This window comes from Lampetra fluviatilis, chromosome 17 (genome assembly GCF_964198595.1).
Source record: "Lampetra fluviatilis chromosome 17, kcLamFluv1.1, whole genome shotgun sequence".
Taxonomy (NCBI): domain Eukaryota; kingdom Metazoa; phylum Chordata; class Hyperoartia; order Petromyzontiformes; family Petromyzontidae; genus Lampetra; species Lampetra fluviatilis.
The window spans coordinates 4807798-4821680 of NC_136291.1; the positions used below are offsets into that span (position 1 = coordinate 4807798).

The following is a 13883-nucleotide window of genomic DNA, read 5'->3' on the forward strand; positions in this document are numbered from 1 at the left end:
AATAGTAACTGAGTGCACACTTATTTAAATCGCATTAAAGGATTAAGATAAACTTCATAAGACAAGTCTGGGGAACCAGTTATATAAATGATGGCATCATATATGCGTGTTGAAACTTTGCCGAGGCGAAAATTCGAGAATTTGTCTTACCATGAGTGGAACGTTGACAGTGGTGATTTTGTCTGTCATTGGGTCTCCCACAGACTGTTCAGGAACCAGCACGTAAGACTTTGGCAAAGTGGCTGAAACTGTGTGATTTTCGTAGAACACAATCTCTTGCCTGATCCGCATCTCCCTAATCACACACACACCACACACAAAAACAAACTGACATTCGTGAGTGTCCTTCGCAAAAAAAAAAGTGGTCGGATATGTTTTGTTATTATTTTAAACACGTAGTATTATAATTTTATGTATCCGCAAGACGAACATTTGTAGGTACGGGTCGGTCAGAAATCAGCGATTGGCTTGCTCGTCGTATTCAATAAAGCTTCATTACAGTGGGCAGTGACAATGACATTTCACAGGCATTTAAATTTGCCCGCAATATCCCTTCAATGGGGAGGTGTTGCAGGGTGTGTAAGGTAGGATGAACAGGTCGGTTAAATTTGGTGCCAAAAAGTGGCTGTGCTTCGACCAAGCATGACATTGCTATTCCATGGCTGTCGAAGTTTCATGACACAGGAAATCACGGTCTCTCTCACTCAGCCGTCCCCGGACGGCTCGCATTAACGCACAAACACACGCTGAAGCACAATTGATCACACCTCGCTGACCCAAACAAATTCGGAGTTAACGATACAATGATTTCGATTTAAAGCTTTCGTGACTGCAGGGATTCATCTTCTTGGTTCTTTCGGTAAAGTCACGTAGAAGGGAAATAATAAAATAATAAAAATAAAACATAATAAAATACAATTCTCACGATGTTTCGGCCACAACGCAAGCAGCCGTCCTCAGGTGAAGAACAGGTCTGTCGGAAAGACAGCCTCTCAATGAGATACAATGATTATCGACGATACGTCACGTGCCACTGACCGGTAGGTGTAGGGCCCACGCTCTTGCACGAGTGGCTTCTCCCCAGCGAGCACCTCCTTGGGATTCACCAAGTGGAATAAGGTGAAGCTCAAGTAGATGTCTGCTGGGGGGTTCTTCCAGTTTTCGTAAACTGTCGAGTTCAGCTTCAGAACCACTTGCTGCAAGTTAACGGTTTGCACGCGGCACACAACGAACATGTTCACTTCTGTAAAATTTAGAATAGACACGTTGATATGGTTGTCATAAATAAATAAAGGCGGTCTACGTTTTACAACGGTCCGATAAATGACGGTCCACATTTACGACCGATTTTAAGACGCAGAAACTTGATTTATGACGCATCTTCCGACATGACTCCGAACACATTTGAATAGAGTCAATCTAGTGTCCGATGTGACTTGGCGTGGAGTTATTATTCTCAAGTGTAACAGTGGATTTTTACCTTTTAAACCCTGTTAAATATGGTCGATAAAAGGAAAAAACACACCAACAAGTGATGTTTCTACTGTTTCTACCGTTTATGGGAAAACAGGGTCCGGACCGCCTGTACTGTACGTGGCTCATGCCCCACGCAGTGCCCATTACGACGATAAAGAGTGGGGTAAAGGTAAAGGTGCCATCGTGCCACTCCCTGTCCACGCCACCGCTGGCAGAGGGGAAGCACTACAGAGTACCTCTAGAGCAGAGGTCAGCAACCAAAACAACAAGAGCCTTTGTTTGTCAAATTCGGTATAAAAAAACCCCTCAATATTCCAAGACCTCATCGGGAAGCCCCTGGAACCCGCTAGTGGGTTCGAGAAGGGAGGCGCGGCCAGAGCGGAGCCAGGCGGTGCCGACTAGAATAAAAGCAGCGGAGAGCGGAGCGAGGGCTCCAGGCTGCCGGTTCTGGGAGTGGACTCGTCTCGCCGTCGCTGTCATCTTCGCTGTCTTCGTCGCTGCCGCCTTCACGCGATAGTTGTTCGGCCGGACAGTTGTTGGTTGTCTCGGTCAACGCCGTCGGTGCAACGCGGTTAGGGTTGTGTCTAAGCCGGGCTGTACGGCAATGGGAGCGTGGAGGAGGCGATCCTGGGTGTGAACGGCCGAAAGGTGTCACAATAAAAGGTGCCTCCTGCAACTACCTTGTCTCCGACTTGTGCTACACTACATATGGATAGATACACCCCTAGCCACAGGAACGTGGAACCCCCACCACAACGCTGTAAAGAGGAGGAAATAAGCACCGTCTCAATGCTCATTTGAGCGAGCAAAAAAAACCACTGAATTAAACTTTCGACTTATATATTAGACCCTTTAACGGTGCTGTTTGTTGCTGGCCACTTTACGTTTTTGGGTCTTGTCTTAGCAAACCGTGATTTATAACAAAACAAAATAAGAAGAGACTGGCTACTGATGATGATGACCAGCCTGGTGATGGCTCTCACCTCCTTCACCATGCTGTGGGCGAGATTGGGGAAGACATTGAGCGCGAAGAGGATGACCCAGGTAATGCCGATGCAGACGGCAGCGGTGCCAGCACAGATGGATCCTTTCCCGCACCACATGGCGGGCGACCACCACACCAGCTGTGTGTGGCAGAGCAGAGGAACCAGGCACAATTTAGTTTTTTTAACTAACGTGCTGGGTTTTCTTCCCCCTGCCCAGCGGTATATACCGTTAGTCATCATGTGCATGACCTGCACAGCTGTGCCACGTGCCAAAAATACGACAGTTAGCCACCCGCCCCCCTTTTGCAATAGACAAAGGTCAACCCCCCTCTGTAAAAACAATTCGCTAACCCAAACAAGCAAAGTCATGTGAGGCAGAGCAAACGACATTTGTTCTCCTTCCTCCATACCTCCGATTAGCACGGTTGGCTACGTACGGTGCGAAAGAAGTTCACCATACATACATGGGGGGGGCGATGTGGTGCGTACTCCACGCCTAACTGCCTTTGTGTCTCCCCAGTGCTGATGTTGACTCACTACATCAGGTGCTCATTTTGATGCAGAGTTAACCTTGGGGGAAGGCCAAAAAGTTAACTATATTTGTTTTACTAGGTAAGGCCCACTAAGCTGCATAGCTATTTTTCAGACGCGACCTGGCCACAAATTACAGCTTGACGAAGTGGCTTATCATGCGAAATTGTATAGCAGCCAAATACTCTAAGCGCGTGATGTTGATTCTAAATGTAGAGGGAAAACCGGAGGACCCGGAGAAAAATCCACGCAATAACGGGGAGAGAGACGCAAACTCCAAATATACAGCAAGCATCAGGGTTGGTATCGAACTCACAACTTCCTTCATACCAGGCAAAGTAGTTAACATCTCATCACTGATGTAAGCCAGGGATGGGAATAAACCCGAGGCCCTCGGATTGGTAGCGTGGCACAACAACCCCTATGCCACCACAAAGATAGAGATCCCCTTTTATAGCGTTTCACAAACAAGTAGCTGCAAGCGCCTATGGAGGCCGACACGGCACACGAGGGGGTGGGTGGCCGTCACACAATGCCCGGTCGCCAAGGAGAGGCCGTCCACCTGGGGAGAAGGAGCGATGTGAATCACGTGTTGGTGTGCTCGTCGTTCTGCCTGGGTGGACGACTCGACGACATCGTGAGATCGAGCTGGCGGTGGCGGCGATTTGAGGCCCCCTCCGTCCGGCAGTGGATTTTGCATACCAGTCAACCCCTTATCAGTGCCCTACCTTATTACAGACCAATTGAGACCGTATCGGTTACGCCGTGACCTTATAAATCTCAACGTTCATCCTAAAAAGTCCCATCACAAGGGAGAAACAGAAACAAATGGAAAAATATTTGTTTATGTCCGTATTGAAACGTCTGTATGCCATATGGACCTGAACACTAAATTTCCCTGTACATAAATACGGGGTAAACCGTATGAATTGACAGGTAAGGGATTATGAAAAAATAATAGGTTTTACCCTTACTGGCAATAAAACAGGTGTTAAGATATTCTTGGTTCTTTCGGTAAAGTCACGTAGAAGGGAAATAATAAATTAAGATTAATATAAAACAATAATTATTATTATTTTATTACTTCACTTCTACGTGACTTTACCGAAAGAACCAAGAATATGAATCCCTGCCGTCACGAAAGCTTTAAATCAAGGTGTTAAGATGTTCAAACACCAAATAGTAAGCCTTTTGTAAAGGAATCAAGTTCACATATTAACCACACAAACTTGTGGTGAACATGCACAACCACAAGTTCTGTTTGTGGTTAATGCGAACTTGACACCTTGTAAAAAGTTTATAATTACTGCTTGAACATCTTAACACCCGTTTTATTGACAGAAAGGGTAAAACCTATTCTTATTTTTTCAGATATGGGATTGACCACCATACACACGGCAGCGAAGCGTCACAACGCTATTGGTTGTGTGGTTAGGGGGAGCGGTTCCGGACCTCCCCTAGGTCGACTCAGCCTCAAACGATTACCTGGTGCAGGTGTGTAGCGTGGTGCTGGTGGCCACAACCACCGTGCCGGCCTTCAAAGGCTGCTGCTGCTCGCTAACAGCACTTGCCCCCAACAGTATGTGAAGGCTTATACGGTGGCGAGGGAGATTCTTTATCTTTGTAATACATTTAAGAGCCTCGCAGATTATAACAACACAGCGTTCGAAGCGTGGGGGGTGGGCTCTTGATTTTAAGTTTTCGTGACTGCAGGAATCCATACACTTTTGTTCTTTCGGTAAAGTCACGTAGGTAGAAAATAAAATGAAAATAATTCACGACGTGTCGGCTTTTAAAAAAACTTTAAAGCTTTTAAAACAGTCTGCCTCATCAGCAGACCACGCTTTCCCACCGGATGACTTGATGAAAGCTTTTTTAAAAGCTTTAAAACAGTCTGCCTCATCAGCAGTCCACGCTTTCCCACATGATGACGGCCGCTTGTGTTGCGCCCGAAACGTCGTGATTTATTTGTATTTTATTTGATCCCTACGTGACTTTACCAAGAGAACCAAAGAGCTTAGGGGGGGGGGGCTCACTGAAGTGTTTGGCACCAATCTGAACACAACCGTGGCTTTCTGCAGGGGGCGAGGCAGTAATCTCTCTGCTCGTGTGCACACAAATAATCATCCCCCATCACCAATTGCCAGCCATCACCACGCCCGGCCGCCTTTGTCTCCCCGCCAGTGTCGATGTTTACGACACACCGCACCAGGTGAACTCGTTTGAGGCCGAGTCGACCTAGGGGATGAGTTCCCTGGGACCGGTTCGAATCGATCGTTGGCCACTGCCACACACAACGAGTCGAGGTCGTGGTCGTACAGACAACGACGACATCAATTTACGGAAGTTGCGGTCAGATGTTGCAAACCCCCTCAACATCGTATTTCTAACCAACGACCTCCATTTACATCACCACCAAACACACCACCACAGCTTCTAGAGGAGGACTGACTTGGCCTAAGCGCCACAACACAAGACGAGCAGCCCTAAAAACTCGCCTCAGAATGTCTTATTCACGACAACAACAATAACAACATACTTGCAATGATTTCTTTCCTTCTTTCTTGTTTGCTCGGATGAAAGTCGTTGATGCTCATTCGGCGTCAGCCAACACCGTGTTTTCGTTGTTGTTGTTGTTTTTGTTCTGTGTGTGCGCTAAACGTAGCCCAACGCAGTCGCGTGCGTGTTGGCCCCGATGTCAAAATTGTGTGGCCGCTTCTCTTTCCGGGATTTAAAACGAAATCCTCCCCCCGCACTGCGCATGCGCGTGCCCCCTCCCACTCGCCCCCCCCCCCCCACGGGGGGGCTCTGCCACCAGGGGGAGCAAATCGACTTCTGTTATTCTTGGTTCTTTCGGTAAAGTCACGTAGAAGGGGCATAATAAAATATTTCGTTTTATCTTTTTAATATTTTGTTATTTCCCTTCTACGTCGAGTCGACCTAGGGGATGAGGGAAATAATAAAAAAATTGTTTAATATTTTTTATTATTTTATTATTTCCCTTCTACGTAAACTAATAAAATAATGTTTTATTTTTTTTATTTTTTTATTTCCCTTCTACGTGACTTTACCGAAAGAACCAAGAATATGAATCCCTGCAGTCACGAAAGCTTTAAATCAAAATTTAAATCGACTTCTGTTCGTGCACCGCAGTTTCCGTGTGTGGTGGTGGTGGACAAGGGCATTTCACTGGTAGGAAGGAACCTCCTGGGTACACCAGCCCACAGGGGATTATTGTGTCCGTCCGTCCGTCGTGCATCCAAAAATGGGAGGGGAGGGGAGGGTGGGGAGGGGCGGGGTTAGGAGGGGAGGGAGGGTGGGGCTGGGTGGGGGGTGGGGCTGGGTGGGGAGGGGCTGGGTGGTGGAGGGTGGAGAGGGGCTGGGTGGGGAGGGCCTCAGTGCTAATTTTACATGTGTATTTGCAGACCAATGTTTGCAGACTGGCATCTGAATGTGCTGGAAGTTGGGCTGTTTATTGAGTGGCGTCAGTATACATATGTAGGGGTGTTACGGAGGAGCTGTATGTGTAGGGGTGTTAGAGAGAGAGCCGTTATGCATGGCAGCTTATGGGAAACAAACACAGTGGGCGGGGCTACGTGAGTGCACGGGGGGGGGGGGTGCTCTCAACGACGTCCGCACCAGGCAGCCCAGGGCCCCATCCCTCAGCGGGGGTGGAGTATAAAGGGGGATGTGTCAGAGGGCTCGGGGCAGAATGTTTAAGTAAACTCTTGAAGACCGAAGACTGCCTAGCTAGAGCCCTGGACTCCCCTGGGACGCCGCCCTTGTCAGGGCCGCGCAGGACCGAGCCAGCGGCGTGGTCCCGTGAACCAGAGCCAGGACTCTGGGACTCCGGGTACCGTAGCCCAACTGACCAGTGTCGGGCCAGACAGCCTCCCCTAGCCCAGTAATTGGAGGATTAGGAGGCAGGCTAGGGGTAGCTAGCCGTGTGTTTCCAGCTATCCGGGTGAGGGGGCCGATACACCCTCCAGTACTGTATGTCCCCAGTGACTGTTGTGAAATAAATACGTGTGCTGCTACTCGGGTGTCCACGCGTCCTCAACGGTACTACATCTGGTGACAGAAGTGAACAACAACGAACATGGACACGCGCCGAACAGCTCGGGCCGGGGTGCAGGAGGCGGAGGACACCGCGGGAAGTGCGGTGCCAGAGACGGCTGATGGAGGCAACGAGCAGCCGGGGCCGAATGCATCCTTACCGGGGCATCGGGAGGAAGGGGAGTCGCCATCCGACGGACTTCGGCTGGCGCACGCGAGGCTGGCGGAGCTGCTGTATGCTGCTGCCGCCACACTCGAGAACATCACTCGGCTGGGGGCTGCTGGACCGCCGCGGGGCGAGGACGGCCGACGACCGTTGCGCCTTCCCGCCATTTCTACTGACTACAACTTTGAATCTCCCGCCATCGCCGCAGCAGCTGCCGAGGGCGTGGCCAGCCTCAACCTGGGGTCCGACATCGGCCTCGCAGGGGCTGCCGCGTCACCACCAACGGACGGAGCGTCACCATCAGCGCGACAGGCGATTCCATCTGTCGTTCGTGCCGACGCTCAGCCGAGTTGCGGGGACAGCAAAGCGCGGGCCTCCACGGCGATCGCTGCGCTACACCAAAGGCTGCCCCCGCTGAAAGAGTTTGTAGCTGAGGAGGGCGACTGGGGGGGGTTCCAGCGGCGCTTCCTCGCGCACCAAGAAATGGCGGGGTGGTCGGACGCCGAAGCCCTCTGCGCGCTGCCGGCGCTCCTCGACGGCGACGCCCTCGCCGCTCTTACGTCGGCACCGAGGGACAAGCGCTCCACTCTTCAGATGGCGCTGCAGTTGCTGGCTGGGGTCTACGGACCTTCGGCGGAATGCAGACAGCGATTTTACGATCGCCAGCGGGGTGCAAAGGAGTCGCCCCTCGCCTACCGTACGAGCCTTCTGGCGTTGGCAAAGACGGCCTTCCCTCGTATGGATGACCAAGGCGTGGACGCGATGGTCACTGAGAAAATTCTTCTGCTGGCGGACGACCTGGACATCGCCATCGTCGCACAGGAGGACACGGAGATGGGTTCCCTCCAGGCGGCGCGGCTCCTCCACGCTAACCTCCTGTCACAGCGACGGAAGGCCAGCAGGGCAGCGGCCGGGCGTACGGTGGCTGCCGTCACCCCCCCGACGGAGGAGGTCTACGCCGCCGACTTCCGACAGCAGCAGAGGGTGGGAGTACGGGCGGGCCGGGATGGGTCGGGCCGCTCCGACCGTCCGTCATCACCACCTGCGCTCCCGCGCTGCTATAACTGCGGCATCCGGGGCCACGTCGCCTCGGGGTGCCGCTCTCCTCGACAGCGGGGGACGACGCCTCGCCGGGACGCCGGCCCTCCTCCTCCTTCCAAGCTCCATCAACATGACCCGGCGAGTCGCGGCACTCCACATGTTTGGCCAAAGCACACACCCGTTACACACAAGCACACCGCAACGAACGGGGGGCCAACATTGCGCACCGTCGGGCCAACACGCACCACTATGGGGACCCAAATCAAACCCAGGCAGTGGTCCGTGTTGGCCCACCGCGTTGTGGCGGCGTCGTCGGGGTCGTCGGCCGTAGTAGGGCACATTGACGGGGTCGAAGTGCGTATCCTCGTCGATACAGGAGCGTCGGCGACGATCATTTCAGAACTCATATACAACATTCTCCCCGTCCAGAGTCGTCCTTTGCTACCGGTTAATGTCCCATTCTAGGCTGCTAACGGGGGCTCACTGGGTATCATGGGTCAGATTCGCGCACAAATTTCGATCGGTGATATTAAATTGTCCGGCCCCATTTTTGTTTCCTCCTCGCTGGCGGTTCCGTGCCTGCTGGGGACGGACTTCTTGGGCAAAATGCCAATTCGGATTTTGATTGATCAAGGTTGCATTGAGCTCCCGTCGGGACGACAGATGGCGTTTTTGCCTTCCCCTACTGCGGCTTGGTCGGCGTTCGCGACGGTACCGGCGTTTGTCGTTCAAACGGTTCGCGTGCCGCCGGGGGCACAAATGTTGGTGCCCCTAAAACTTCGTAGGCCCTTCGCTAAGGGTGTTGGGGACCAGGGTGTCCTGCTGGGGCCATCTAGGGCCGGGGTTAGCGGGCCGCATTTAATTCCCGCCCAGACCATCGTAAGGGGGGACGGGGACCCTTTCATCGCGGTCCTCAATGTGGGGTCGCAGGCCGTGGTAATTCCTCAAGGGACCGTGTTTGCTCACGCAACGCCGGTGCCCTGCGAGGAACCTGTCGCCAATCACGTTGGCACTGCCACTCTGCCGCTTCCACATTCGGACACCGATGAAGGGTGGCTTGAGGCGCTTTGTGCGGGATCGACGGACCTGTCGGATGTAGAGCTTCAAAAACTTAGGACACTCCTGCGCGAATTTGCCGACGTGTTCAGTCAGAACAAATTCGATTTAGGCTGTACCCATTTGCTGCGTCACCATATTGATACGGGTGACAGCGCGCCCATACGCCAAAATCCCTTCCGGCTGAGTCCCGCCGAGAAGGACCATGTCAAATCGGCTGTTGATGACATGTTAGCCGCCGACATCATTTCTCCCTCTACCAGCCCGTGGGGAGCGCCGATCGTTCTGGTTAAGAAACAGGATGGATCGTTGCGGTTTTGCGTCGATTTTCGCCGCCTCAACAAAATTTCTGTTGCTGACGCATACCCGCTTCCCCGTATTGACGAATCGCTGGACGCCTTGGCGGGGGCGCGATTCTTCTCCACATTGGATTTGCTTTCGGGATTCTGGCAGCTTCCTCTGGACGATGAATCTAAGCCTAAAACTGCATTCCGTACACCACATGGTCTCTTCCAATTTAACCGGTTGCTGATGGGATTACACTCGGCGCCGGCGACTTTCCAGCGATTGATGGAATTGGTTTTGGCTGTATTGCAGTGGGATTCGTGTTTAATCTATTTGGATGACGTTATCGTCTTTAGCAGAACATTTGACGAGCATCTCCAGAGGTTGCGGGCCGTTTTCCTCAAAATGCGGGCTGCTAATTTGAAATTTAAACCCCAAAAGTGTCATTTATTGCGCGAATCGGTACGTTATTTGGGGCACATCGTGGGACGCTCGGGTATTGCTACCGATCCCGCCAAAACGCAGTGCGTCAGCTCCTGGCCGACTCCCACCTCGGTGGGAGAGGTCAGGAGCTTCGTTGGTTTCGCGTCATATTACCGACGCTTTGTCGCGGACTTTGCCACCATTGCTAAGCCCCTGCACGCTTTGACGTCAAAGGGGGTCCGCTTCCATTGGGGACAGGAGGAGGAGGCTGCGTTCCGCTCCCTTCGGGACGCTCTGGTTAATGCCCCTCCCCTGGTTTATCCCGATTTTTCAAAACCCTTTGTGCTCGATACCGACGCGAGCAACACAGGTATTGGGGGCGTGCTTTCCCAGGTGGTTGAGGGCGTGGAACGGGTGGTCGCGTACGGTAGTCGAGTGTTGTCTCCAGCGGAGCAACGATATTGTGTCACCCGTCGGGAACTGCTGGCAATTGTCTATTTCATCCAGCAGTACCGGCCATATCTGTACGGGCAGCGTTTCACCGTCCGTACAGACCATGCGGCGCTACAGTACGCCCTGCGAGTCCAACAACCATCGGGACAATTGTCTCGATGGCTGGAGGTTCTCCAGGATTTTGATTTTGAGACCACGTACCGTAAGGGCGTTCGCCACACCAACGCGGACGCTCTGTCGCGCATGCCAACCACCCCCGAATGCGCATGCCTCCTGGGGTCGGGTCGGTGCAGGCATCCTGGTGAAATGCCTGTTCCGGTCTTGGCGGCTGCTGACGACGCAGCGTCAATGACGAATTCCATCGCACAACAGGGATCTGATTCCCTGTTGGGGTTGCCTGCCACGGAATGGGGGCGGTTGCAGATGGAAGATACCTCCCTCCTTGCGTTGCGCCGCCGCGTCGGGGACCGGGGGCGGGGGAGGGGTGATGCCGACGCATGGGAAATGCTCGGTGGGTTGTTAATGCATTGGGACGGGAAATCCCATCGACACCGGCTGGTGGTCCCTTCAGGGTTACGGGGTAGGGTGGTGTGGGCCGCTCACGAGCGCCTCCTCCACCTGGGAACCCAAAAGACCCTGGCCTTGCTCCAACTTGATTTTTTTTGGCCGGGCATGACAAGGGATGTCGGGGATCTGTTAGGGTCGTGCCCTAGGTGTGCGCAGCGGAAACCACCAGCTAGGGAGTCGAACCCGCCCCTGCAGTCTATCAAGGTCTCCCGAGTGAACGAACTTGTCGCGCTGGATATTCTGGGACCGTTCCCCGCCACCCCCAGGGGAAATAGATATTTGTTAACCGGGGTGGAGTACTTCACGCGCTGGCCTATGGCCTGGCCCCTGGCCAACCAGTCGGCAGCAGCCATCGTGGAGGCCTTTGTCCAGGGATATGTCCTTGACAAAGGTGCTCCCGAGCGGCTGCTGACCGACCAGGGTAAAAAATTTTCTGGCAAATTGCTTCAACAGGTCTGTGAAATCCTGGGCACGAAAAAGATTCGGACCTCTCCATATCACCCACAAACCGACGGGATGGTCGAGCGGTTGCATCGTACCATCACGTCGATGTTGTCACAGCAGGTTTCGGACTCACAGACAGATTGGGACTTGAAAATTCAGGGGGTCATGGCAGCATACAGATTGGCCCCCCATGCTGCCACGGGATTTTCCCCCTTCTTCCTTATGTATGGCCGCGAACCTGACCCACCTGTTCGGGCCCAGCTGCAGATCCCAGCGCCACAGGGAAAAACTCAATTGGCCGAACATGTTAAATTTAACCTGGAAAAATTGACAGAGGCGCGGGATGCTGCCATGCAAAATTCTGACATGCGGCAGAGGGCTAATGAGCGCCTCAGACTGGGTCGCGCGCATGTGCTACAGTGGAAGCCGGGGGACAGGGCATGGCTGCACTGTCCCCAGGTACCGCTCGCGACCTCAAAACTGGTGCGGCCGTGGCGGGGCCCCGTCGAGGTGGTTGAGGTCCTGAGACCTCAGTGCGTACGCATTAAATGGGGGAAGCGCCGGTGGTTTGTACACCCCTCCAGGCTCAAACCCTTCGTTGCGGTGCGAGGTCCCACTACACACGCGCTTGGCCAAACATGTGGGGGGGCGACCGACTCAAAGAGTTCATCTCCGCTGCTCTCGCCTGACGCGTTGCCGGCTGTCCCGCCCCCAGGTGCACCGGGAGTGACGGGCTCACGCCCGACGACCCCCACGGGGGATGCCGAGGGTCTTGCGACGTCAACAACAGACTCACTCGGAGATGGACACTTGCCACCCGACGGCCTGCCGGCCGGGGTTATCCCGTGTGACGGGCCTGCGGCGAGGACGCGCGCAAAAATGCGCAGACTCTTGTGACGCACGGAGTGAAAATGGGGGAAAAAAAGGAAAAAAAAGAATTTTTTTTTGAAATATTTTTTTTCTGTGTACGTTCACATGTTATGCTCACTGTGTGCGGCGTCGGTGGTGTGCTCCTGGCACATTGCATTGTACGAATGTTGTGTTCGCTGTGTGTTGTGTGTGTGCTGGGGGGAGTTTCCTGAAAAAAAATGTATATACGTTGGTTGTACGGATTTCGTATTTATTCGGGGGTGGGGTGCGTCGGGTTATTTTCCCTTCCTATTGTTCTTCTCGTTGCGTTATTGTTGTAAAAATGAGGCACACGCTGGGGGATCGAGGGGTGAATAAACTTTTATTGTCAAGGTTGCAGCCGGGACGGCTGCGAGCTGTACAGGGGGGGGTGATGTAGGGGTGTTACAGAGGAGCTGTATGTGTAGGGGTGTTAGAGAGAGAGCCGTTATGCATGGCAGCTTATGGGAAACAAACACAGTGGGCGGGGCTACGTGAGTGCACGGGGGGGGTGCTCTCAACGACGTCCGCACCAGGCAGCCCGGGGCCCCACCCCTCAGCGGGGGTGGAGTATAAAGGGGGATGTGTCAGAGGGCTCGGGGCAGAATGTTTAAGTAAACTCTTGAAGACCGAAGACTGCCTAGCTAGAGCCCTGGACTCCCCTGGGACGTCGCCCTTGTCAGGGCCGCGCAGGACCGAGCCAGCGGCGTGGTCCCGTGAACCAGAGCCAGGACTCTGGGACTCCGGGTACCGTAGCCCGACTGACCAGTGTCGGGCCAGACAGCCTCCCCTAGCTCAGTAATTGGAGGATTAGGAGGCAGGCTAGGGGTAGCTAGCCGTGTGTTCCCAGCTATCCGGGTGAGGGGGCCGATACCCCCTCCAGTACTGTATGTCCCCAGTGACTGTTGTGAAATAAATACGTGTGCCGCTACTCGGGTGTCCACGCGTCCTCAACGGTACTACACATAGCCCAGATGCAGGGGTTCATCCGCTATGAGCCTGGAGTCCAGAGTTATTTTTTTAAGACCAAGGTACTCTGCAAACCTTCGGGCTATCATCAAAGATTTGTCCATGAAGCCATCCAGATATATAAACACAGAGACAATTTCAACCGAGAAGATGGGTATACACTGAGCAATCATTGGAAGGACGTTATTAACCAAGCAAAGTCGTAACTTGCTGTGGTGTATTGTTGTATATGTTGGTTATCAAAATTTGTTATGTTGTATGCGTGCGTGGGTGAAATTATTATGTTGTATATGTGGGTTATGAATATTCAGTGAAAATAATAATAATCAAATGAAATTTGGCCAAATGTGTAATTATCCGGAAATATGTTAATTTATGTAATTATGCACATTTAATTATGCCAATTCGAGAGGTAATCGTAGTAATTATGCGAGTGGGTGTAATTATGATAATGCAAGTCGTTATGATAACCAGACCCCGCCTCGGTGACGAGGGTGGGTTATCGATCGGAATAAGGCAATTAATCGTATGCAGTTATGCAG

General features: G+C 52.9%; 1 protein-coding gene across 3 annotated transcripts in view; it reads right to left on the reverse strand.

Annotated features, from left to right (window-relative positions):
• Nucleotides 1-13883, reverse strand: part of SCARB2 (scavenger receptor class B member 2) — a 53185-nt gene that overhangs the window by 23864 nt on the left and 15438 nt on the right. For 2 of the 3 annotated variants that reach the window (XR_013637496.1, XM_078864035.1), the window contains exons 1-4: nt 5533-5715; nt 2460-2600; nt 1039-1196; nt 151-295 (exon numbers count right to left, since the gene is read on the reverse strand). Coding sequence is in view for 2 of the 3 variants with exons in the window: in XM_078864035.1 (XP_078720161.1) it covers nt 151-295; nt 1039-1196; nt 2460-2579 (423 nt within the window). In the remaining variant the exon portion in view is untranslated. Of the gene's footprint in view, nt 1-150; nt 296-1038; nt 1197-2459; nt 2601-5532; nt 5716-13883 lie in introns of those variants that run through there. The other variant, XM_078864036.1, reaches the window with a different exon arrangement.